The sequence below is a fragment of the Notamacropus eugenii genome, chromosome 6 (genome assembly GCF_028372415.1).
Source record: "Notamacropus eugenii isolate mMacEug1 chromosome 6, mMacEug1.pri_v2, whole genome shotgun sequence".
In the NCBI taxonomy this organism is placed as follows: domain Eukaryota; kingdom Metazoa; phylum Chordata; class Mammalia; order Diprotodontia; family Macropodidae; genus Notamacropus; species Notamacropus eugenii.
The window spans coordinates 370896161-370923969 of NC_092877.1; the positions used below are offsets into that span (position 1 = coordinate 370896161).

Consider the following 27809-nt stretch of genomic DNA (forward strand, 5'->3'; position numbering starts at 1 on the left):
CTGTTTCCTTTGCTGGATCCTCATCCAGATCATTATCATCTTGGCTTAGATTTATATAGAGCTTACTGTGTACCATACACTGTACTAAGCACTTTACAATCATTAATTTATTTAATGCTTACAACCCTGAAGGTGGGAGTCATGCTTGTCCCACATGGTTCTATCCTGGCCCCTTTTCTTTACTCCCTCCACACAACTTTGCTTGGTGATCTCAAAAATGCCCTCCAATGATTAGGTTAGCCAATACCTTTTTTTTTTTAATCTTGGAGAGTTGCTTGAGGTTCCTGAGAGGTTCAGTGGCTTGTCAGCATCATCCAGCCAGCATACATGAAAGGTAGGACTCAACCCCAGATCTTCCTTACTCCAGGGGTAGTTCTCTAGGCACTATGCCAAATTCCTCTCAAATGTTAGCAAAATCTTTCAGTACTACATATATACTCTCAAAGTATGGAGAAGTTTTAAACATAAAGTTAGCCAATCTTTCTACTGAACAATCCTCAGATCACAATTTCTTTAGCATTTTCTTTCTTTGAGCAGATAGGAGAAAAAATCCTGTGACCTCTTTGGGATGGTAAATATGCATGAGAAAGCCAACAATCCTCCTTGATGCAGAAGATAAGCTTGTGCTTTTCAAAAAGCATGGATGGATGGAGTGAGTGAACAAAGACTGAATCCTTGTGAAACAAAGGACCAGAGTCTACTGGGGAAAGTAGACTTAGAAACAGAGGCAACATGGTGAAGCAGACAGAGGTTTAGCCCAGGAGGTAGCAAAGCTTAGCTCTGAAATCTAGATAGACAGACACACAGATAGATAGATAGATAGACAGACAGACAGACAGACAGACAGACAGACAGACAGATAGATAGATAGATAGATAGATAGATAGACAGACAGACAGATAGACAGAAATATCTATACACATATACTTCCCTATATATTTTCCTTGCTAGATATATACATTATGTAGCATTATATATAGATATACATAATATACGTATTACATACATAATATATATAATAATATATACATATTAAATATAACCTATCTATATACTCTGCGTATATAGTTATATAATATATATTATCTATAATATATCTCTATTATACCTATGTATTATCTTTCTACGTATCTTGAGAGAAATAATAGAGATGGACATACATAAAAAGATAATATAGATAGAGATACATAGATATCTATATATCTAGGAAGGGAAATACATGTGCATATATGAAATATATAGGGAAGTATAAATGTGTATGTATATATGTATGTACATATAATGCATGTGAGTGTATACATGTACACACATAAACAGATTATGTACAATCCACCTTCTATCCAACTACTATATGTGTGTGCACTATATATCCAATTCATCTTTCATTTAGCTACTAAAGTAATTTTTCTAAAGCACAGGTCAAACAACATTATTATTCTATTCCATAAATTCCATTGGCTCCGTCACCTCTGGGATCAAATACAAAATCCTCTACTTGGTGTTGAACTTAGCACCCTCTTGCATTCCCAGTCTTCTTATATCTTATTCCCTGAATATACTCTGCAATCAAGATACATTGACTTCCTACCTGTCCCACAAACAAGATACTCCTTCTTTCAGCTGGCACATTTTCTCTGGCTGTTCCCCCTACCTGAAATGTTCTCCCTCTTCATTGCTGCCAACTGCCTTCGCTGGCTTCCTTCAAGTTCCAACTAAAATCCCATCTTCTACAGGATGCTTTTTCCAACCCCTCTTAATTCTAGTGCCTTTCCTCTGTTATTTTCTATTTATCTTGCACATAACTTGTTTGCACATATTTGTTTGTTGTTGCCTCTTCCTTTCAGTTGTGAGATCCTTAAGGATAAAAACTGGTTTTTGCCCCTTTCTGTATCTCTAGTCCTTAGCACAGTGCCTGGCAGATAGTAGGCACTTTATAAATATTGATTGATTCATTGATTTCACTTCAGCCCTCCATTGTAGAAATATTATTTTTTCATCCAACTGGATGTAAAGTCTTTTAGAGTACTTAACCCAGTTCCTGGAACACAGCAGACACTTAATAAAAGTGTGTTGATTGACTATTCAGTTGCATGGTGAGCTCTTCTGTGTTTATGCAGTTTTTTTCTCTGCTATTTTTCTTTCGTATTTTCTTTGTCAGAATTCTTTCTTTCCCTTCTTTTAAAAACATTTTTTTTCTATTTTGTTTGGAACATTTCTTGCTTTCTTGAGATAATGAAGGAAAGTTGAATTAAGACACAATTATTCATTCTGCCATTTTTCTGGAAGCTCACAAATCTTTTGATTGAGTAATAACTAGTTTTTGATTGGATAATATCTACTATTATCTCCATTGTACAGAATCTGAGGAAGAATTGATATAGATTAATCCCATGCATACTGTGAGAACTGACTGTTCAGTGATTCATACCCTTTTTTCATAAAGGGAAAAGGATAGGAATTGAACCTTTGATTTAATTGATATAGGGAACTCTTAGGTCATGTAATTCTATCTACCAATACCATTACCTTTTCTGCAACTTATGGTATTACAGAGTTGACTAGAGCATTGAGAGAGCAAATGATTTGCCCTGGGTCATATAACCAGTATATTGCAGAAATAAATCTTGAACCCAGGTGTCCCTTGCTTTAAGGTTAACTCTCTATCAACTCAGGGGAGAAGGACTTGCTTAAGTTTCTTTAACAAAACTGCCCCATAAGCATCTTTATTTTTTTCTTTTACTATCCTTACTTCTCACAGAGGATCATAGGCATCATGGGTGACATGATATATTGGACTAAATATTGACCTTCCTATCAAGAAATTATCAGGAATTTCACTTGATCTGAATACTTAAGTGTCTACATGACTCTATGTCTAGGGCCCATAAACTTCTCATAACAATTCCTCTTATTTATACCACCATACTGTCAGTAGCTAGTATCATTGGCATTTCAGTAGTGACAACTCACCACCACACAGAAGACTCAAGTTTGAATCCTGGTTAACATAAGTCTCTTTTCAAAAGGTATAAGGCATAGTGAAAGAAGGCTGGATACAAAAGACCTGAATTCTAAACCTGTATCTTTCCCTACATAGTTGCATGATCTTAGCCAAGTCACTTAGCTGTTTAGTGCCTAATTTGGCTCATCCATAAAATAAAAGAATTTTACTAGATGATCTCTGGGATCCATCCCAATTCTAAAATCCATTGAGAAATTGCATGTATTTCCTGGCTTCAATTCTAAGAGTGATGTCATTTTTGACCTTGCATACAAGTACCATATCAGCAAAGAAACAAAGCAGCTCTCATGCATAGCTCCACCCTGCAATCCATTAAGGATTTTGTGTTTAGGGGCAAACACTCTACAACAGGTTCAAGATCAGTGAGTCTATACAAGTCTTCTATAGTCTCAGAATTAATGAGTTTTCTATAGCATCTCTCCTCAATAAGTTAAAGTTTTGTGAAGTTTATGAGTTCCTTTCCCTTCTCAGACACAGCAGACTTTAAATAATTTTTATGTAGAAAGAACAGATTAGCAATCTTTGGGACAACATTTGCTAATTTAGACTTTAAAATTGACTTCCAATGATAGGATATGAACAAAATCTTGCATTTTCTGGACCTACAACTACTCATCACACATCAAAACCATCATGGGAGATTGAGTCCTACAATAATGGACATTATTTCATATTTACTAAGGAATGGGGTTATAGGATCCTTGATTTAAAAGTGTAAAGAACCTTGGACATCATCTAATTCAGGGTCCTAATTTTGTCTCCATTCTTTCACTTCTAAAGTGGGGATAATAACAGCACCTGCCTGCCAGATCTGTGGTGAAGATGAAATTAAATCACATATGCAAAGCGCTTTGCCAAGGTTGAAGTCCTATATAAATGCGAGCTCCTACTGTTGTTGTCATTATGGTTACAATAATGGCTGCTATCATTTGAAAAAAGAGAACATTGAGACACAAAGGGTTAGCTGTCTTCCCTCAGGGTAGCTAGGATTTGAACCCAGGTCCCCTGACTTCAAATCCAACCTGTTTTCCATTATACCATAGCATCAAATTCCAAACAAATTTAAATAAGCATGCCATACATCATATCATAGCTATTAACATCTAAAAAATGTTGTTGTTGAGTTATGTCTAACACTTTGTGACCCCATTTGGGGTTTTCTTAGCAAAGATCCTGGAATGGTTTGTCATTTACTTCTTCAGCTCATTTTACAGATGAGGAAACTGGGGGCAAACAGGGTTAAGTGACATCCAGAGTCATACAGCTGATAACTGTCTGAGGCTAGATTTGAACTCATGAAGATATGCACTATCCGCTGTGCTACCCAGACAATAAGGTAGTTTAAATAGCCATCTCTTCATCTCCATGAGATTTTAAGTCTTATGTTATTGAAAAAAAATGAAGGCACAGTGAAAATGCAAATTTTAAAATGCCTACAATGTGGGTACATGCAGCCTTTGGCTAGTTTTAATTGTCTATAAGGGCTCAGGTGAGCTGATGCAAGATGAAGGTGGTCATTGAAAAAAGATGTCATTTATATCTAGGTTTTTATGTTGGCATTGACAGAATAATTTACAGTTTTGTGCATTTTCATTAGGCTCATATTGGGAGCTTTATTTTTTTTGGTAACCCCCATCCCATATTCTCAACTCACTCAACCACACCATTGAGAGTCATTGCCTTTGAAGGTGTTCACTGAAATTGATGAGTCTAACTTATAAGTTTGTCCTCTGACTCTGAATGTTGTTTTGTAACCTAGATTTTGTACCTTTACTTGAGATGGAATTCACCTCATTTGTTGTAACAGTGTCTACACCCACAATTTAGGTACCTATGTATTACTTTCAATTTATGCTATTAAATTATCATAAAAATGAAGTAGACATCCGTGCCTATAAGAGATATTCAATTCTATTCCCAGTTTTACCTTGAAAATCTGTGAGAGGATCCCAGCAGAGTTGGCTTTTGTCATGTAGTTGATGTCATGTATACATAATGAGTGGTATTTTAAAGTATGCAAAAGGCTGTACGTATATTAATTATAGCTAGCATTTACGTAGACCCTTAAGATTCACAAAATGCCTTATATATATTGCTTCATTTGATCTTCACAACAACCCTGAGAGGTAGCTGACATCATTATCCTCATTTGACAGATAAGGAAACTGAGATTAAGCGACTTGACCAGGTTCATACAACCAAGTGACTGAGGCAGGATTTTAATTCAACTCTCCTGACTTCAGTCCAGTGCTCTGTTTACTTAGCTACCTTTGAACCTCACAATAAACCTCTGCAGACACTTTATAATCATCACCACTGCATAATTGTCACACCCTGTTTTTTCAGTCCAAAAACTGATTTATAAACTTTCATTATGTAATCACCAAAAGGTATAATTCTGTTCCTCATGCCTCTTAAAAGGTAAAGAGAGCACCAATGTATTCATCAGTGGTGTGTGGGTTGCATTTATCTCTCTTGCTTCATGAACCCTGAGTCTAAAATTCTCAGGGCATGTACATTGTCAGCATATATCTGAAAGTCAACTTGTGTGGTTTGTTTAGAGTGCTGCAGTACTAATGGTATTGTCACTCAACCCAATGAAGAGTCATAGGCGCAAAGGGAGCAGGTGGGCGGGCCAAGCTGCCTTGAGTAAGTCATGTGATTTGGTAAGACTAGCATCTTCCCAATTTTAACGTGTATTTATGAATATTCCATGAGTCTTCTTGTACCAAAGAGTTTAGTAATAAATGATTTTAAGTAGTATTGGTATGATTTTCATACTTTATACCCCACTTGTCTGCAAAAAAAATTGGCATAAAATCTGTGACAATTATACAGTGAAATATGGTATACTATTACCCATATTTTAAAAATGGAGAAGCTGATATATAGGGAGATTAAATAGCTGGTCCATTGTCATACATCAGTAAGTGTTGGAACTAGCATTGGAACTCAAAGCTTCTGTACATCAAGTCCAAAATTTAGTCCAGAATACTACAATCCACAGTGCCTAGCAAATCTTAAAAACTGCCTTTGTTAACATTTCCCCTCTTTTTGTTCAGGTCAGATAGAGGGAAAATCCTCAAACTCAAATGCTCTCCTCTTCCACAGAAGGAGTGAGATTCTGAAAGAAATCTAACAAAAATGGATGGAATAGGATAATGGGGCACAATCCCAGTCCCTCCAAAATCAAATTTTCACAGTTTGAAACCATGATTTTATTTGAAATGAATTCTCAGAATATGATCAATATCCATATAAACTGTACATACATATCTATAATACAGGCATATATTCTGAAACTAAATAGAAATTTTTTTAAATTCTCAATTTTGAAATCATTTATAACTCTTCCTTTTATTAATAGAAATGGCTGAGAATTAACTTTTGTTGTATCCTAGAGTGGAAAGAGCACCCAAAGGATTCTTAAAGTATCCTTTACCATGAATAATTTAGATATTCATTAAGCACTTACTATGTTTCAGTTCATATGCTAAGCCCCAGGATACAAATATAAAAAGATAATTCCTCTCCATAAGGAGATTACACTCTAGTATGAGAAGATAACCCATATTAAGTTAGACAAAAAATATCCACTCCTTTCCCTTTTCCTTATAAATCTAATGTTCTTATGGTCATGTTTAGTTCAACTCAGAAGGAGCACTGAGGAAGCATTTACTATATGCAGAGGCACCATGCTACTGCACAAAGGGAGATGCAAAGTGTAAATAAGAAATGAGCCCTGCCCTCATGGATCTTAAAGACTGGTAGGTGATATGACATAGACAGAAATAACTTTAATAAAAATACTACAAGACAAGTGAATTAGCGATATACAAAAAAAGGAATGACCTCCAAGGGAGCAAAATGAGAGATCTGAAAAAGCTTTTTGGAGAAGCCAGCCTTTGTATTGCCTTGGTGAAGCAGATGGATTGCTGCCTTGGAGTCAAGGAGGCTTAGATTTGAACTCCACCTCCAGCACTTACAACTCTGTGACCATGAGCTAATTGCTTAACAGTTAAGTCTCAGGTTTGTTTGTTTTTTTTCATTTTTAAAATAAGGATGATTATGTCTGCAATATCTACCCATAGAACTGTCATGAGATGAAAATGAGATGTGTAAAAACATTTTGCAAACCTCAGAGCAATAGAAATTTAGCTGTTACCATCCAGGTCTTAAAATGATCACTGGCATATAGTAGGTGCTTAATAGCTGCTTATTGATTACTTGATTTGGACTATAAAGGATGGCTAGGAATTCAACGGGCAAAAAGGGAGAATGAGCCAAGTCCAAGCATATCAAGCAGCATGAAGAAAGATTGTCAAGACAGCACCAAATATGTTTTGGGAATGGTGAGCAGTCTTTTCCAATCTCTGCCTTTGTGCTATCTTTCTCACACACCTAAAATTCACACTAGGCCTCTTAGCATCCCTAGTCTCTAATTCTTAGCTCAAAAGCACCCTCCTATATATGAAGCCTTTCCTGATACCTCCAGCAGCTAGTGCCCTCCCAGCATAATTACCTTGTTTCTCTTTTCTTGTTGTTGAGTTGATTTTCAGTTATGTCTGACTCTCTATGACCCCATTTGGGGTTTTCCTGGAAAAAATACTGGAGTAATTTGCCATTTCCCTCTCCAGATAATTTTACAGAAGAGAAAACTGAGACAAACAAAAGTGATTTGACCAATGTTACATAGGTAGTGTCTGAGGTCAGATTTGAACTCAGGTCTTCCTGACACCAGCCCCAATGCTCTATCCACTGTAGGGGCATGTGGTTGCCCTTCTGCTCTACAGAGCTATCGTGCTGACCTCATTGTTGTGTGCCTATGAAACCTGAACAGCATACCAGCAGCATGCCAGGAAACTGAATCATTTCCATTTGAATTGTCTTAGGAGGATTCTGAAGATTACTGAAGTATAAGGTATCAAACACTGAGGTCCTTTCCTGAACTGCCAAGCATTTAAACTATGCTTCAGAGAGTGCAACTCTGAAGGGTTGGCCACATTGTTTGAATGCCAAATACCTATAAGACTATTTTAGGGAAAACCCACGCAGGACAAGCACTCATATGGTGGTCAGAAGAAGTGATACAAGGATACTCTCAAGGTCTCGCTTAACACCTTTGGAATTGATTACCTGATGTGAGAAACACTGGCACAGGACCACCCAGCATGGTGTGCCTCATCAAAGAAAGTGCTGTGCTCTATGAGCAAAGTAGAATTGAAGTAGCTCAAAGGAAACATAAGATGTGCAAATTTAGAGAATCCATCACAAATGTGCCCGACCTGTGGTAGAACACTCCAACTTCCTATTGGCCTGATCAGCCACAGTTGTACACACTGTACCTTGACCCTAACACAATGATGTCATTTTGTTCATCTTAAGGAATGAAGGACAACTGTCATCAATATAACTATGTTTACCCAATAGAATGTTAATTTCCTGAAAGAAGAGACATTTCTGTGTCTGCCTTTATGTTTCCAGCATGTAGCCCAATGCCTTGAGCATGGTAAACCCTTAAAAAAGTTTGTTGATTATTCATTGATTGAAGAATATGAGATAAACTTGAAAAAGTGGAGTAGTCTCACTCATAGAAGGCGGTGAAATACTAGGGAAGAAAGGAGTCTGACTTTCTTTAGTGGGCCGTGTGTAGGCACTGAACATTTCTGAACAGAGGATTGATTTTTCCATCTCTATATGAGGAATATGATCTTCTGGGATCAAAATTCAAGCTAGCAAGCAGCCTAATAAAAAGGAAAACTTCAGTTAAATGAATAAACACAATGGAAAATAAAGGCTTTTTACCGCCTCTTAACAGATTGTCTCATTGTTGCTTAAGGGGTGAATTTAGTTCTAGAAAAGACACCTGAGATTTAAATTACCATACAAAAAGCTCAAACTTTCAAGTAAGTTTTTTTCCACTGCTGTGGGGGAGTTCTCTATTTTTGGGTTCCATTTAAAAGCAGTGATTTCTTGGTGGAAAGGAAAGGGCGCTGCTTTAATGACATTTGATTCTCATGCTAAAACAGAGTTCAAGCATCTTTTGTGCCATGTCTGAGTCAGAGTTTTGTGATTATAAACCTCCCTGGCACATTAAGCAGAGAGAAAAAAATGAACTTCAATAACATGTAAATCCCATTTCCCTCACCTGCACAGCATTTTAATAGACTAATAAAGTGACAACTTGCATAAATAAACTTCAGTTTGTGACTTGGTATTGTCGGCATTGTCTTTCTGGAAATACATTTTTTTTTTTACCTTTTGTTTTCACGTCACCGAAATTTCCCCCTGTATTGCTCTCCCTCTCTTCACCCAGAGAGCCAATCTATATAATAAAGATTTTTTTTAAAGAAGAGAAAAATAGAAAAACATCAGCAAAACTAGTCAATACATCGAAAAAAAATCTGACAGTAGAGACAATGCTCCACATCCATGGACACTTTCTCTGTAAAGGATCATCTCTTCTTTGGAACTAAGTGTGTTTTTGTAATTTTAAATTCATTTTCAGTTGTGTGAGGGTAGGTTCCCCCCACCCACCCATTTACATCATTTTAACCACTGTGTATAGTCTTCTTGGCCCTATATATTTTGCAACAATTCATGCCAGTCTTGCCAAGCTTCTCTGCATTCATCATATTCATTTCTACAGCACAGTACTATTTTTCGATTCTATCAATGGGCATTTACTTTGCTTCCAGATTTTTGGATTCTAGAAAAAGTGCTACTATAAATATTTTGATGTAAGTGTGGACTATCATTTTATCCATGGCCTCTTTGAAGCATTTACTAAGCAATTAAAGGACTAAATCAGAGTATAAAAGTTTTAACCACTTTATTCACAAAATTCCATATTAATTCCTCTCCAGAACGGTTGTGCTAATTGAGAACTCCACCAATACCTTAATGGGGACAGTGACTTTTAGAACCAAAATTTACTAATCTTGGAAACATCTATGGATTCTCTCATCAGTAAGCAATGTACAACATTGTTCCCCTTCCTTGAAGTGAAAGATTGATTATGAGAACAACCTTTGGACCATGAGTAATCGTGCTAGGAACTCGGATGACAGAATTTGCCTCCAATAGTCCTCAGATGGTCCTTCTGAACTAAGTTAGAAAATAGTCATGTTCTTTTCCAAAAAGAAAACAAAAACAAAAACCTTGTACTTCTAAAGTGAGTCTGAGTACACCAGAAATAAGCTTCTAATTATTTTTTTTAAAAAGATCTAAGTTCAAATCCCACCTTAGAACTTAGTAGTTATGTGACCCTGGGCAAGTCACAAACCTTAGGCTCAATTTCTTCACCTGTAAAATGGGACAATAATAGCAGTCACCTCACAGGGTTGTTGAGAAAATCAAATGAGATAAATTTTGTAAATTGTGTTGCAAACCATAAAATGTTATGTAATTGTAAGCTATTAATGATGATCATTTTTGTTTCTTTCCAGCGATCTGGTGGTGCTCTGGCCATTCCTCTGTGTGCATTTCAAGGGACTGTGTCTCTTCATGCCCCTACAGGGAAGACTCTGTCTCTTTCCACGTATGAGGTGAGTGCAGAAGGGCAAAAAATAACCCCCGCAGCCAAAAAAATCGAAGTCTATCGATCCAAAAGCGTGGGCCATGAGCCAAACCCAGAGGATTTGCCCACCACTTTCCCAGACACCAGTGTCAAGATCCACTTGGAAGTGTTGGAAATCTGTGACAATGAGGAAGCTATGGACACCGTGTCCATCATCAGCAACATCAGCCAGTCATCGACCCAAGTCCGGTCTCCTTCTCTTCGCTATTCCCGGAAAGAAAATCGATTTGTTTCCTGTGATTTGGGAGAGACCGCCTCTTACTCCCTCTTCATCCCCACAAACAATCCTGACAGCGACATCAATATATCCATTCCAGACACTGTGGAGGCACACAGGCAGAACAGTCAAAAGCAACATCTGGAGAGAGATGGTTATCAGGAAGAAATACAGCTGTTAAATAAAGCTTACAGGAAAAGGGAGGAAGAGGGCAATGGAAACTAAGAGCTGTCCAGGGTCCAAGAATCAAACGTTCGGGTTCACTTGACTTTTATGTAAGTGACTTTTGTTAGGCGATTTTGATTTCTGTTTAAGTCAGATAATTCAAGCTTCAAGCATAATTCTTATCTCCTGGAAACAGCTCTTCATAGAAGAAGGAAGTCAAATGGGTTGTCTATGGTCTCCCAGCCCTGTGGTAATGAAAAGATTTCAATTTTAGATGACTGCTGACCATCTTTTCTGCTCATAGTGCTTAAAGGGTTCCTCTTCCAATTAGGAGCAATAGGTAGAAGTCACATAGAGATAAATGAAAGATTGATAACTCAAGAAAAAACTGATTAATAATTGGAATTCTCCCAAAGTACAATAAGTATTCTGTCTGAGGGGTGGTAGTGGGATCAGTCTCTCTGGAGTTCATACAATCATAGATCTAGAACTGGAAAATATGTCAGAGGTCATTTACTCCAAACCCTTTGTTTTAAAAATGAGGAAACTGAGCCACAGAATCAGAGTATCAGAGCCAGTTCTTAAACAATTTCTCTGCATTCATCTAACAGATAAGGAAACTGAGGCACAAAAAGAATGATTTGTCCAAGGTTACATTGCTGGTAAAGATGAAGTGGGATTTGAACCCACGTCTCCCTGACTTGTGATCTAGTGCCCTGTCCATTATGCTATACTGCCTCTTCAACAAAGTAATACTTGTTCAGCCATAAATAGCCCCTGAGGACCTTTCTAATTGTTAGAGCCTGTGGACTGCCTGGAAAATCCTCCCTCCTCATTGCTTTCCCTTGGAATTCTTGAGACTCTGCTTATGCGCCACCTTTCATTAGAAGCTTTCCTTGATATTCCCCCTTCCTGACTATTCTTGCTCTCTCCTCCATCGAATTTTCTTGTTTGTATTTATCTATACAGATGAAATATACAAGTTATGCTACCCTCTTTTCACCTCCAACATAACATATCTGCAAAGAACATGTTCCACAGTAAGAAGGTCAACCAGGTCAGAGACAATTTTGTTTTTGGCTTCATAACCCCATGACCTGGCACAATACCTTGCCCATAGTAAACAATAAATGCCCATTACATTTGATTCAATTAGATGACTTCCTCAGATCACTCAGAACCTGCTGGAATAGTCTGATGAGATTGTTCCTGGACCAGCGTTCCAAAGCAGAGCTTGGCCTCTCCCTATACCTCCGTAAAACAAAAAAGAGGCCTTTTAGATATTGCTATACTGGAAACAAAAGGGATGTTATGAATTTGGAGATCAGACTAAACCCATTCCTACCACCCACCTAGCTATCCCCTCATGCCAAGATACACTCTATCCATGTATACATTAACCCTGGAAAACAGGAAATCCATTTTGGGTCTGGGTAACTAAAATACAAGCGTTCATTTTTCCTGCCCAGAAAGCCTATTTCTGGAATTTCTTGAAAATGCAAACCCCTTTCTGAGTACCCTCTTCTTTTTCCCCCTCATAACCATGTCATTGTTTGTATTGGTGTATCCTTTAATCTTTAAGTTGGCATTTGTGGCAGTCAATGATTGCTTCCTTAAGAGGTTCCAAAAAAGATTCTGAAAAGATCCTAAGTGTGTAGTGAGCTCTTTCTAGGTTCTGAGTCCTTATTGGGTGGGAGACTTAGCAGAAAGGAACTGGCATCTCTGCTTGCCCCAAACCTTGCTTGAATAATATGTTTAGATGATAACCATGAGAATTGTTTTCTAGTTTCCATTCATGTGTGAAAGAATGACTATGTCATCTTTTCAAAACTAAAATGATTGTTTGCAAAGTACCAGAGTCTTCAAACTGGCTCAACTCTCTCTTGTTAGAAAAAAATAAGTCACAGTAAATGTGGGTGCCCTTAGGATTTTCTTTCTGGAAAAATGTGTGTCATATGCTGAGAAACTATTCCTTCAGTGTTCATTGTGGACATCGACAGTCACGTGGAGAAAGTAGATACATTAGATCATGCCCATGCCAAGATTTGTCAGTTCAGTATTGTTGTAACCATATAATATTATTCGTGTATATGTATAATAACGTTAAACAGGTTTTCTTTGAAATATTTCATTAAAACCATTATGTAAATATTTACTAAATGTCCTGTTCTAATGTCTAGTAGTGTTGTTTTCTAAAAACCACTGAAACGGGACTATTTGATGTGGTTTGAGCACATGCATGTTTATTTACAGGTTCAAAGTGATTTTCTTCTAGAAAGCTTTCTTCTGGTTTTTATTACTTGAAGCCACGAAATTAAAGTATAAGAACACAAGCTCCCAGAGAGTTTTATCATTGTTTCCCACTCTCTTAAAAAGCCCTTCTGAAATAATGTAAATGTTACTGTGTTATTCTTTGCTCTCTTTCATTTTAATTCTCTGTGTCACAAATTCTAAAAATGTAATATAATTGTAACACCTCTAATAATGTTTGTAAAGAGATCCCAGGGTAAGTCATAATATATAAATTCAAATTACAGAGCACCTTCATTGTGAATCTCACTGCATTTATTTGAAAAATTACTATATTGCTTAAGGTCATGGGAGCACAACACCCCCAAATAAATAAGTCAATTGGTTGTTTCAAACCAGTGGTTAATCTAAAAAATGTGTGTGAAATTTAAATGATAGGTTTATGATGATTGACATTTCAAATTGTTCAGAAGAAATGAAGACAACTCCTTTAAAGTACAAAATCGGTCAGCAAAGTAGCCTACTTGGAATCATGACCAATCTGGGGGTGTTAGTCAACCAGCCAATGGAAGGAAAAGAAGTCCTTTTCAGAAGTTGGTGCTTTTGAACTCAAAGGCAATGTATGTTGGCTTTGAGTTCAGTATTCAGTTGACATATAGTTATGTGACTAAGTTCTTTGCATTGTACATTTGAAGTTTAATTTGATCTTATATTTTACCCAGAACTTCATCATTAGCTATTTTGATCCATAAAATAATGTTTCTTCTCCTATAATAACTCAAAATTAATTTAAAATTTCTAGAATTGTTGATTTATTTTTATCAGAATATTTACAAATATTTTTTTAGAAAACAAACACTGCCTCTAACTACCAAATCACAGACTGGAAGGGAAAGTTTGATCCGCAATGAAAACCTACCAGGGCCACATCTGGAAGTGTGTGCCAGAAAAGCAGAATTCCAGAAGATCTTCATGTAAGAGGGGCAATGAAAACTAGTTATTCTTCCAGTGCTCAAGCTGAAAGATTGAAAGAGTATATGGAAGTGATAGGAAGCCCATTGAAACACACAAGTTGTTGTCTATTTTTTAATTGCTCCACATCATGTTATCTCATTATGTTATATATGTTACATGTTGTTTATTAATAAAATACTTTTCTGAAATGTGTTTGTGATTTTTTTATGTTCCATTTATATAAAGCCCAAAGTGCAGCTATTTGCTCAGTGAATTAAGCAGCGTAATGAGTATTGATTCGATCAAGTCCATGTGATACCAAAAGAAAAGATTATCCTCTAGTGGCAACTCCTTTCAACTGCAGGTTGTGGTCTTAGGCTCACAGAGGGTTTCATAGATTTAGAGAAGTAAGGGATCACAGAGATCTGTAGTGGATAGAACTTTGGGTTTGGAGTTCGGAAGACCTGAGTGAAAATCCAGTCTCAGATATTTCCAGTCTGTGTGATCCTGGTCATACATGCATTGCACACATTAAATCATCTGATGCTCACAACAATGAAGGGAAATAGGTGGTGTTATTCTCACCATTTTAGAAATGAGAAAACTGAGGTAAAAGGACTAAGTACCTTGAGCAAGGTCACAAACCTAGTAAGTGACTGAGACTAAATTGGAATATGGGTCTTCCTGACTTCTAAGTCCTTTGCTTTAATCACTGCCATACTTAGCTGTTAGAAGCAGCCAAGGAGCACTGTCAATAGAGCTGCACACTTCATTTCACTGGTCATCACCAGTCATCTTGACTTTTGTCTTGCCACTGGACTCCAGTGACCCTAGAGAAGAGTGAGGCTGAGTACTTGTGCCTCACTCAAATCCAACTCCTTGAAAGTCAAGACATCACATTTGTGACATCACTGATCCTCTTCATGAATGAGAACAAGGATGAACAATGACTTACTATGTGCTTAGTACTAAGGATACAACACTTGACCTCCAAGGCACATACATTCTAATGGGGGATGGGGAAGGACAGCCCATAAACAAGTGCTGGGAAACAGTGGTGTAGGAGGTTGTCCTTCATATTAACCAGACTAAGAAGTATTGAGGAGGCCTAGGGCCCAACAAGATAATGTAACAACATACTATAAGAGCTGTAACAACATACTATAAGGGCAGAGTTCAAGTTTCCCTTGAAAGGGAGGTGAGGTTCAGAGTCCTAGAGAACAGTGTGGAGAAGCCCAGAAAGAGGCATGAACAGAGCTCCAGGTATAGTGGTTAGAAGATGGTATAATATTAGACTTTAAAAGTAAATGCAGATTTCAGAAGTGCTTTGTTCACGCCTAAGGATGAGTTTGCATATTTGGAGACTAGAAGGAGTATGGCAGTGGATAGAGTCCTAGACTGGGAGTCAGGAAGACCAGAATCTCACTTTTTTGATTGCTTTCTTTCCTTTTTGTTTTGTTTTTGGTGAGGCAATCAGGGTTAGGTGACTTGCCCAGAGTCCCATAGCTAGCATGAAGTGTCTGAGGCCAGATTTAAACTCAGGTCCTCCTGACTCCAGGGTGGGTGCTCTCCCCGGTATGCCACCTAACTGCCCCATCACTTCTTACACTTCGTTATGTGATGTGGAGGAAGCCACTCAGCCTCTCACTAAGTCTCAGTTTTCTCCTTTGTGAAAGGGAGATAATGATATCCATGATACCTACCTTAAAGGTTATTGTGCGTCTCAGTAGGTATATAAATCCCTCTGAGAGCTTTAAAGAGGTATCTAAACATCAACTCTTATTTTTAATGTCAAATAATAATAAAAGAGAGTATTTATATAACAATTGGTGGCAAAGCACTTTATAAATATTATCTCATTTGATTTTAATAACAACTCTATGAGGCAGGTCATATTATTATTCCCATTTTACAAATAAAGAAACTGAGGCAGACTGAGGTGAAGTACCTTGCTCAGGGTCACACAACTAGAAGGTGTCTAAGCACTGGAATTCCAGCACTAGAAGATCTTTTTTGCCTTTATGACAGGTACCACATCAGTGACCACATACTGTCCTGTGTGGGGATCTGGATGTTTCACACATTTTCATTGTGACCCTGTTGTGTTCATCCTTCGTTTCTGAAGAAGACCACGCCATCAGTGAAATGATGACATGACTTGCACTTGACTTTGCTTTGAGTGAGGGAGGGCTGTGCAGGTCACCAGCCTCACTTCTCCAGAGTCATCTGGATCCAGTGGCCAGATACATATCAGGATGACTGGAGACAGCCCAGAATGCAATGGGAGACCTTGGCCTTTTAGGCTAAGGCCTTTTCAGGTACTCACTTAAAGTGAGGTAATGCTCATTCTAGCATTTTAAGCACCCTGATGACAAAAGAGTCTCTTATATTGTTTTTGTGTTCCCACACTGCATGGACCACAGAATCTAACTTTCCATTTGTTATCAACAGAGCTGTTATTTTAAATGTCTCTAGTTTTACCTAGTTACTTCCCCGGGGTAATTCTTTCATTGTTGTTTCATTCTAATTGCGTGACCTTTCCCTTTGTTTTCTCTGTTAACCTTTGGTTTTTGTTTGTTTTTTTTCCTTGCTGCTTTTCATTGTAGGAGGTTGTCTGCCCCCTGCTGAAAACAATTAACCCAGATTAAATTTTTTTTAAAGCAATTTTGTAAAATAAAACAAAATCAGCCAGTTGTAGATCAGACAGGAAGTATTGTTGAGTTGCTCTTGGGGAACAAACCAGCCTTTGTATCTCACTCCAAAGACTTCATTTTCACAAGAGGGGCATGAGATCCAATCTAATCCAATGAAGATTTATTAAGTGCCTATTATGTGCCTGGCAGGGGCAACTAGGTACAGCAGTGGACAGAGCACCAAGTCTGAAGTCAGGAACACCTGAATTCAAATCCAGCCTCAGACACTATGGGACCCTAGGGAAGTCAGTTAACCCTCTTTGTCTCAGTTCCCTCATTTGTAAAATGAGCTGGTGAAGGAAATGACAAACTGCTCCAGTATCCTTGCCAAGAAAACCCCTAATGCAGTCACAAAGAGTCAGACACAACTGAGTAACAACAAAAATGTGCCAGGCACTGTGCTCTTGGTTCTTGGCAGGAGGTCTTCAGTAGAGTGAAGTGCCCCAGATCTGTGCTTACCTCTACGTCATTTAGCATTTTTATCAACACCACAAATAGAGGCAGAACTTACCCAATTTTCTGATGCTACAGAGCTGGGGTGGCTAGCTAACACAAATGATTGTGGCTGACCAAGACACTGATCCCTGGTCAGACTAAGGGGGTACTTGCTGAGCAGCCTTCCTTATGGCTCTGTAGTGAGAGCTAACGAGTGTGTGTGTGTGTGTGTGTGTGTGTGTGTGTGTGTGTGTGTATGTTGTGATCTTGTCCCTCCACATACCATCACCATTACCACCATCCCATCTGAAGGCTAATTATTTATCTTAATTGACAGCTCAGAACAAACTAGGGGATGGATTTTTTTCAGCCAATGCTACTTATGAAGACCATCCACCAAGAATAAAATAATCACAGAGAATTGTGATTTGCACTAGTGGCGGGAGTAATCATACCAAAGAGATGGGAGAACTCAGAAATACTGAAATTATGAGAAATCTGTCATTGCCTTCTAGGATTTTTAATTCTGTTTGAAGACATGGCTAGTGTTCAGGCAAAGTTAGATCATTAAAAATCACTCAAAGATTTCATTAGGTACTGATTTGTTTGTCAGAGATTTATTGATATCCACACAAAATAGGCACTGTAACAAGAAGCTACAATTTAAGTCAGTTAAATTTCAAGTTTATCCATTACAAAGTAGTCACTGAGAATTTAAATGTCTGTGTAGATTAAGTTTGAAAAGAAGACATGCTCTAGAAGTATATTAATGACATAAATTATACAGAATTGGTCGTGAGATTGTAATTAAATAAAAAGAATGAGCATTTATATATAGCACTTTGGGGTTTAAAAAGTCCTTTTAAAAATATCTCATTTTATTCTCATAACAATCCTGGAAGGTAGGTGTTATTATCTCCTTTTTGAAGATGAGGAAACTAAGGCTGATAGAGGTAAAGAGAATTGCCTTGGTCACATTGCAGGCAAGTATCTGAGGAAGGATTTGACTTTAGGACTTTCATGGATCTAAGTCAAATACTCTATCCATTGTACTCCCCAGCTATACCCAAAAGATTCATTTTTTCTCCCTGGGAGTTTAGGTCATTCAATTAGGCAAGGTCAGTCATACATATATATTTTTTTAATCACAAGCATTTCATTAGGCAAGCAATTGTTTTTCAGTTGAAATACAGGAGTCATTCGGTTTCTTGTCCTTGGAAAAAAATTGTATTGTTAGATTAAATGAACAAAACCATATCTGAAATCAGTCTGGGAGCAATTGTCCTTGACTTTGCTAACCCCTTTGGCCGGATTTTCCTACAGTTCACACATGTAACATTCTGAGATACTATGAATGGGATTCCAGGGCCACAAAGAGGGAAGCAGTTATGAGATAAAATTAAGAATTAACTTTTCTTGGTTTGCTCCCTTCCCCCCCAAAATTTTTCTGCTCTTGAGAAAGAATTACATCCTTATGAATTTGGACATGGTGCTAAAAGAAAAAAAATAAATGCAGGTTTCTCCTTATTTTTTTATAGGTAGGTGGCACGAAGGGAAGACAATGAAGTTTTCATAGACTGTGGAGAAAAGAACCTGGAAAATTCAAAATAAAGGAGTTTTTCTTTTTCCCTTTAAGTTTGAGGAGGGGTATATTTTTAGGAATAAATACATTTATCAGTCCTGAGGTATGGAGATATTCAAGACATGATGTTAAAGCCTGATATTAAATTTACAAAAGCTCCAAGACTCTTGATATTATTGATGTATTTGAAATTTGTCACCATTTTTACACTTAAGGAAGACAAGATTTCACGAAAAGTTTCTTTGGGGAAGTATCCAACTACTAATAATTTTCCCTCTGTGTCAACTTTTTTTTTTTTTAAAGCACAAGCAGCTTAATATTTTTCACTGGTCACTGTTTGCAGAGAACTTGCAAATTCATTATCTTCCTCCTTTCTATTTCAACGTCTAATTTATAATTAAAACTAAATTTTAAAAGTAGTGCTCATGCTTCTCCTCACCTTCAAATGGGTCCAACTTGTGCTGTTATGGTAAGAACCCAACATCTTTGCCTTGTGGCTGGGGAAGAGAGTGAAATCCCCTAGTCCACTGGGCCAGCAGATCTTGTCTCAGTATATAACTCAGCTTTATCATTGTTCACAATGTTATAGAAACGCAGACGGAGAAGAAACTTTACTTAGCAGTTAGCTAGTGATGGAGAAGAAAGACCCTGTGCAGCATGCCCGGAGGACTGAGTAGGCATTCAGCCTCCCTTCATGAGGAACTTTCTCTCCTGAGGCAAATTATTCCATTTTTGGACACCTCTGGTTTTTAGGAAGTTACTCCATGCATTCAGTCTTTCTGAAAAATATCCCCATTGATCCTAATTCTCCTTTCTGGGCCCAAACAGAGAAACTCTAATCTCTGTTCATGTCAATACTTCAAATATTTGATAATACTTATCATGCTCCTTCTATGCCTTCCTAGGAAAAATTAGGAATATATATCGTTCCTCACACACCATTCAACTTGTTTGAAAATAATCAAATTGAGGAAGAGATGTTTTATTGGAAGTCCATAGGAATCAAAGTAGAATGATATTCTGCCAAGCTGCATCTGTGAGTCTGATTTCCCTTGATCACCTCAAAAAGAATTAGTCATGTAAAGTAAAACAACAAGAACCAAAAATAACAAAAAGAAAGGCAACAGATTATCAGATGTAAAATCACCTTAACTGAAAAGGAAAAGAATTACTGAAGAAATTAGTAAGCAAAAATAAAAGGTCCCAATAAAATAAATTTATTTTATGGACTAAAAGTAAACAATGAGCATCCACAAGAAGAAACAAAAATGACAAGATCCCTAGAAGTGAAATTAGATACAGGGAAAAAATCTGAGAGAGGTTAATATGCTCAAAAAGAGAAATGAAGAAAGATTTGGTAGAATTAAGATCACCGAAGGAAAAATTTTTTAAAAGAACTTAAGATTCAAGAATTACGAACATTTGATGAGAAAACTGCAATAAAATGGGTAAGATTCCCTGGGGGAGAGAATGGTCCAGATGGAAGACAAAACTGCACTGAGGGATTTGCTAGAGGGCAAAGGAAGGTAGATATGGAAACATACACCTAAACAAAATTTTTAAACAGCACAATTTCAAGATCCTTATGAATGAAGGTAACACAGCTTGAAGAGACAATATAATAATTATTTAGTCTCTTTGCAAAAATATGAAGAGGCAAAGAATGTGGGTACTAATTTCCAGAAATCAGACAGGAAAATTTTCCAGATTTATTGGAAACAGAGGATAAAGTAAAACTAAACAGAATTCATGAAACAGTGACTGAGAGAAGTTTCATATTTAACTCACTCCCAAATAGAGCAGTCAGATTCCCACGTATCAGCAACCATGAAAGGCCCCCATGCCTGTCAACAGAATATCAGATTGTTGAGCCAAATACACACAGGCTTCTTTTCCTTTAATCAAATGATGAAAAACAAGCTCCAGGTGCAATCATGATTATTGACAACTATAGAATTATATGTTTTTGGTTTAGAAAGGTCTTTGGAGGCCATCGAGCTCAATCTCCTAAATTTATAGATAAAGCAGCTGAAGTGATTTACTGAAGATCCTATGTCGGATAGCAGCACCATAATCCTAAACAAGAGGAAATCTGTTTCCAGTTTTAATTCCAACTGCCCAATGATTTTTCTAATAGATCAGAATCCTTCTTTGTCATCCTTGCATTATCCCTTTTAAAAACTCTTTGGTCCTGCTGGGGATGGAAGCTCAATTCCAGGTGGACAGTCTCAGGCGGGTAAAGGTGGGAACTTCTAAATCTTAGAGTTCTCACGAGACCCCCCCAGGAAACGAGGTGAACCGAGATATCTCGTGTATTTCCGCCTCTTCCCGTGAGAAACGTGATGGGAGAGAGCTCTCCCCGCCCTCGAGATTGTCCCGGATCTGGGCACACTATTGTTATCTAACAGCACGGTATTCAGATGCAAACTATGCTGCTGGAGAGTTTAAGTAGGATCAGGAAAGCCTGAAAGCTCTCTTGGGCGGAGGGGCGCGGAGCGGACAGGACAACAAGGCTCCGCTTTTCCTCTCTCCTCTCTCCCCTCCCCCTCTCTCCCCACTTATACTTCTACTTCCAATCTCTTATTGTAAGATCTTTGCCTCCTTGGGAGATTCTTCGCTCCCTCCTAAGGAAGAATTCCCCTGCACTTGTAACTAGACCCTGAAATAAAGCTCAACCCTTGTTCGACTCTGAAACGTCCTTTCTCTCATACGAGCATCCGGTTTGGCCAACCGAAGACCTCTGATAGAGGTAATGGAAGACTCGGGTAGCCCTCAGGCCTCTAGGCCTGGCATGGTCCAAACTAAATTATTTTGCATCTATCCTGGTAATTATTTCATGGAATCATAAAATCATAGGCCTGACAGTGTAATGTTTTGAGGTCAAGGCCAGCAGAGCTCACTGGGAAAGGGGATTTCATAATCTTTCCCTACAGCTATTCCTAGCAGTATGGCGTCATAGAGTAACTTCTGGATGGGGAGTCAGAAAAGAACTGAGTTTGAATCCTCACTCCAGCACTTAGTAACTACATGGACTTGAGCATTTCTGAATCTCTCTAGTGCCCTTGTATCCTTATCTGCCAAATACTTCTAAATAATTCTAAAGCCTATCTGGCAAAGTTGCTGGGAGGAAAGCCCTTTGTAAAATCTTCAAATGTCCTAGAAATTAAAGGGATAAGTCATTGTTGTTATATGTGTGTATGTGTGATTTCAATAATGTAAGGAAACTCCCAAGGAAACTCTCTATAAACACAGATTACCTCTCTCCTTTGGGACTAATAGTCTCACAGAGTTCCTTCCTATCCTTTGCTTATTTAAAAATATTCTAATTATTACCCACCCACAAGCATAAATAAAAAATTTGCATATAGTTAGCTATTTTTATCTTTTTCTTCTAGAGAAATTGATCATTCTTTCAGAATCACAGAATCTTTTAGAATCACAAAATGTTTAAAGCTGGTAGAAGCATGTATAGTCATTTAAAGCAGCTATTCTTGAAGCATGGTCCTTAGCCCCCTCAAGTGGTTCTTGAAATCTTTTTAGATACATTTGAGGTGAAACTATTTTCATAATGATACTAAGATGTTTTAATTTCCAATATATAATATATATACATATATATACATACATACATACATATGTTCTAATACATGCTGTTCATTCATTTGTCACGTCTGATCCTTTGTGACCCCATCTGGGGTTTTCTTGTCAAAGACACTAGAGTGGTTTGCCATTTCCTTCTCCAGTTCACTTTATAGATGAGGAAACTGAAGCAAACAGTGTTAAGTGATTTGCCCAGGGTCACACAGCTAGTCTGATTCATGAGTCTGCCTGACCCCAAGCCCAGCACTCTATCTATTTAAGAATGTTAAAGGCTTCTCAGATTAATAAAAAATGAGGACTGCCTATGTAGTCTCATATGCTCATTTTAGAACGGAGGAAACTGAGGCCCAGAAAGAGGGTTTGATGCCCAAAGTCAAACAATGAATAAGTGGAAGGATCTGGGACTGAAAGTCAAGCTCTTTCCTCCACACCAAATCTCTTTCCACAAGCTTTTGAGGCATTTTCTTTTCTAGTAGTTTTACTTACCTATTTTCGGGAATTCTGTATTTTTATCTACTAGTTTTGTCAGAACAAAATGTAGCCTACTCTATGCAGCCAGCCTCCTAGTCATCTACCCTGTTTCTCACCACCTAGCCCAGGGAACATTGTACTTGTTCTGCAGTACATGTACCTGAAGCCTGGCTGAAAACAGTAGCTGTCCTTGGTCTGAAAGAATGTGTAAGGTAAAAATTAAATTTCATTCACTTCACTTCTCTCCTCTTCTTTTCTATTCAATCTTATTCTCTCCCTGATGTATTAATAGGCTTCAGATTCTCCCCCTCCCCTCATCTACCAGTTAATCAATTAACTTAAGTGCCTACTAAGCACCAGGCACGTGCTAAGTGCTGGGGATACAAAAAGAGCTTGTCTTGCCTCTTTTCTTTTGGGGTTTTTTTGTCCTTTACTCCCTACTATCTGAGTATGTTGTGGGTTGTGATGAGATATATGAGGTATACAGGGAAGACTAGTACCTCTGGTACTGCAAGCTGCTACATCCTTTTCAGGGTTGCTTTCCACCTTTGGTGTCCATCTATCACCCAGCTCTCACCTGTGGCTCCAAGAATCTGTGGCATGTGCAGTGGCCACACCCTGGTAAATCCATTTTGGCAGATAAGCTAAACCAGGCTGAGGGTCACCAGAAGGCCACAGAGCCATCAGTGATTTAGAGGGATGTCTACTCCAAGCATGGGAAGACTTCCCCTAGTAGAATGGACAGATTTGTTCTAAAGCCTATAGAGGCAGCTGAAGCAGATGCTGAGGAGCCCTTAGGACATGGCCAGATATCAAAGATGCCAAGGTCATCTACTACATCCTGGGCCATTGCCAGTTGTCCTGACTTTTTCCTGCTAGTGGACTTCCACAGCCCTGGAAGAGAGATTCTGTGCAACTCTACTTCACTTAAGTCCAATTCATGCACAAGTCAAGACATCAACCCATGATGTTATTGGTCCTCTTTGAAAAGAAAGGACAAATGAATGGATTCTGTTACATCCCATGCACATAATCCCAGGCCCCATGGACCCCTGGGAACACCTGCATACTTACCACATGAGTAATGGAGTTAAATAAACCAGGAGCCCCAACTCTGAGGGCCCTTGCCCTTCATAACCTCACCTGGTTATTCTCACCACACTTCACTTATTTCTCCCAACAGCTATGTTCTACCACTGCTTTCCTCCCTGGCCAGCTGCAGGGACTGTTAACAGGCCAGATATAATTGGGTCCTCAGCTGTCCTTTGCATCCCTGACTTGGCCTACAATGACAGCTCCCTTGCCTGTTACCCTCTGCCTCAACCCCTCCTCATTCTTCATTCAGTATAGATAACAATCCCACCCCCAAGCTAAAGACTTGAAGTCTTTCAAGAAACCTAGAGCTAATTCTTTATTTTTTCCTCCCTCACTTTTCATGATACATAATGTTCACAGAACAAGACATTTTTCAACAACTTCTGTGTTGCTGACATTTAAACCATTTCATGTCATTTTAAAGCATTAATACATTTTTAGTGGGACTGTAGAATGACAAGAATTACAAAGAGGTGTATTGTATCAATAATAGGGTTTTTTCCATGTTCTACTGGCTAGAAAACTGCTCTTGAACCAGGAAGGTTAAAGGAAGACCTGGGAATAAGTCCAATGCTGCTAAAATACACTGGTTATGTGACTGGGGGAAAGTCACAAATTCTCAGTGCTCTAGGCAGCTCTCTAAGATTGTAAGGGGCAGAGAAAACGTCTCCCTCCATTGGTCAAGGACATTTCCTTATCTGGGAGTTGTCAATATCAATGAAATTTGAAGTTCAATCCCTCTCCTTCTATAAACTAAGGATAACACACTCATGACAAAGGATGCCCTAATGGAAATCTAGCAAATCTAACTCAGTATCATATTTGCAAGTTGTCTCCATCATTAGACTGAATCTCTCTAGATCACAGACTGCTTTGTGCCATTCTTTCTATCTTCAATGCCTAGATGGTGAATAAATGCTTGTTGATTGAGAGATAGGTTGAATTTAAGATGCTCATTCATTCATTTAACTGCTTGATTTCCTTCTTCAGATTCTCCATCCACCCTTGTATCCTAAATGGCTGTATGCTTGCTCTATCTTCCCTCCCCATATTGTAATTATTTGAAATGTGTGGTATTGCAAAGTGTTTAGCACTGGAATTGGTTGCATTCAGCCCTGTCTCTAATAATTACTAGCTCTCAGACCCTGGATAAGTTATTTTGCTCTCCTTGTGTGTGTTCATCCTTCATTGCCAAAGAAGACCATGCCATCAGAGAAATAATGACATGACTTGCACTTGACTTTGTTTTGAGTGAGGGAGGGATGGGCAGGTCACCAGCCTCACTTCTACTCCAGAGCCATTTGAATCCAGTGACCAGATATTCATCAGGATGACTGGAGATGACCCAGGGTGAGGCAATTGGAGTTAAGTGACTTGCCCAAGGTCACACAGCTAGTGAGTGTCAAGTGTCTGAGGTGAGATTTGAACTCAAGCCCTCCTGACTCCTGCACTGGTGCTCTATTCTCTGCACCACCCAGCTGTCCCTTTAAGCTCCTTATCTGTAAAATGAAAGGGTAAAATTGGAACCCAGACATGAAAAGAACATTAGAGATAAGCATAGTCCAAAGAGATCATTTTCCAGATAAGGAAACTGAGTCACAGAGAGGTTAATGAGACTTGCCATGGTGACAACAACAATAAATACTACTACTACTACTACTACTACTACTACTACTACTACTACTACTACTACTATTACTACTACTACACAATAACTAACATTTTACATAGTGCTTTACGATTTGCAAAGTACTTCTGACTTTCACAATAACCCTGGGATGCAGACACTACCTACTATTTTTATTTTACAAGTACTGGTCTGGTCTTGTCACTTACTAGCTGTGTCACCATGGGCAAGTCATTTAACCTATCTCCCCTTCAATTTCCTCAACTGTAAAATGGGGCAGGGGAATAATAGCACCTACTTCCCAGGTTGTTGTGAGGATAAGTGAGATTACGTTTGTAAAGAGTATTGTAAACCCTAAAGCACTAAATGAAGGCTATCTATTGTTATTGTTAAGTGACTTTCCCAGGGTCTTACATTGCTGGTAAAAGTCTGCAGCAGAATTTGAACTCCAGTCATTCTGACTCCAAGACCAAAGCTCTTATCTACCGAACCTTCTCAGCTTAGTCATGCAACTAGTCAGCAAACAAGTCATGACTCAAACCCAGCTTTGATTTGTTGTTTCTGTTGTTTCTTTATTCTGGGTCCGATGCTCTTTCAAATATAACACATTATTTCCCTATGTGGATTGGGAAGGTCCCTTCCAGCTTGAAACCCTGTGAGTCTATGATCATACTTAATAAATGTTGCTGAATTGGAAAGAATTACATTTTAAACTTCATGGACTCCGAGAAATGATTTTCAAGGAAATAATATGCTTGGTGAGACCTAAAGAAGGTGAGTGGGCTGTATCTCCTGTGGAACATGATTATTATTGGGGGCTATGAAAGTCGGTGCTTCAGTTGTGAAATCCTCAAAGATGAGGGTGTACCTTCCTAAGGATATGTAAAGTTTTTTTTTTAAGAGTAGGAACACAGTCATGTGGGCACAATAGGAAAAGTTCTGGAATAATTTGGAAGTTACAGAACAACACTAAATCAATCCAATTTAACCAAGAATCACCCACCCAGCAAAACTGATTATAATTTTTCAGTGGAAAAATGCATATTTAGTGAGAGGACTTGCAAGCATTCTTGATGAAAAGATCAGAGTTGAAGGGAAAATTTGACATTTATACAGAAGACTAAGAAGAATTATAAAAAAGTAAATAGGAAAGAGTGGCCCAAAGGGACACAAGGCAGTTAAACTGCTTACATTCCTAAATGGGAAGATGACACATGTAACTCCTAAGAACTTTATCATTATTGGGGCACTTGGAAAGAATCTGCATAGATAGAAGGCATTGGGGTGAACAGATTAAGTTGGAATGATCTGCAAAAAAAAGAATGTAGGGGTGAGAAAGAGGAATTCACTGGGAGAAAGAAGGGGACAGGTAGAAGGGGGAAAATTTTTGCAAGGAAGAGATTTTATAGTGGAAGAGAAAATGGTGGTGGGGGACTGGAAGGCAATCCTTGAACCTCACTGTCATTGGAATTGATTCAAAGAAGAAAGAATACACACATACACACACACACTCACACACATACACACACACACACACACTCAGTTGGGTATGGAAATCCATCATACCCAATAAGGTATCTCCCTCTTATCCAGTAAGGAAAGGGGATAATACACATAGGGTAGGGGGAGATGATAAGGGAGATGGTAGATTCAGGGATGCAGTGATTGGAGGCAAAAGAGACTTTTGGGGATGGACAGAATAAAAAGAGAGAAAGAAAAATAAAAGGAAAATGGGATGGAAGGAAATGCACAGTTTGTGATTCTAATTGGCAATATGAATGTGATGAGTTAACACATAGAAAGGAAGTGGATAACAGAGTAGATTGGAAATCAGAATCCAACAATACACTGTGTACAAGAGACACATTTGCGACAGAAAGACAAACACAGAGTTGAAATGAAGAGCAGGAGCAGTCTATTATGCTTCCACTGAAGTGAAGAGGGCAGGTGTGGAAATCATGATCTCAGACAAAGAAAAAGCAAAATCACTCCTAAATGAAAGGTATAATCAGGAAGACAACATTTTGATAGGAAGTACTATAGACAGTGAAGTAATATTTTAAAAAATATAGAGTTTCTCTGCTAAAGGCCTCATTTCCCAAATATATAAGGAACTGAT

General features: G+C 38.2%; 1 protein-coding gene and 1 long non-coding RNA gene across 4 annotated transcripts in view; one reads left to right on the top strand and one right to left on the bottom strand.

Moving 5' to 3' along the window:
• GPR149 (G protein-coupled receptor 149) overlaps positions 1-14394 on the top strand; it is an 81261-nt gene extending 66867 nt beyond the window's left edge. For 2 of the 3 annotated variants that reach the window (XM_072618681.1, XM_072618682.1), the window contains exon 4: positions 10471-14394. In XM_072618681.1, coding sequence (XP_072474782.1) covers positions 10471-11043 — 573 coding nt within the window. In that variant the 3' untranslated portion in view covers positions 11044-14394. The remainder of the gene's footprint in view (positions 1-10470) is intronic. The other variant, XM_072618683.1, reaches the window with a different exon arrangement.
• The window catches only part of LOC140510230 (uncharacterized), a 203888-nt gene that overhangs the window by 172892 nt on the left and 3187 nt on the right, over positions 1-27809 (bottom strand). The window lies entirely within an intron of this gene.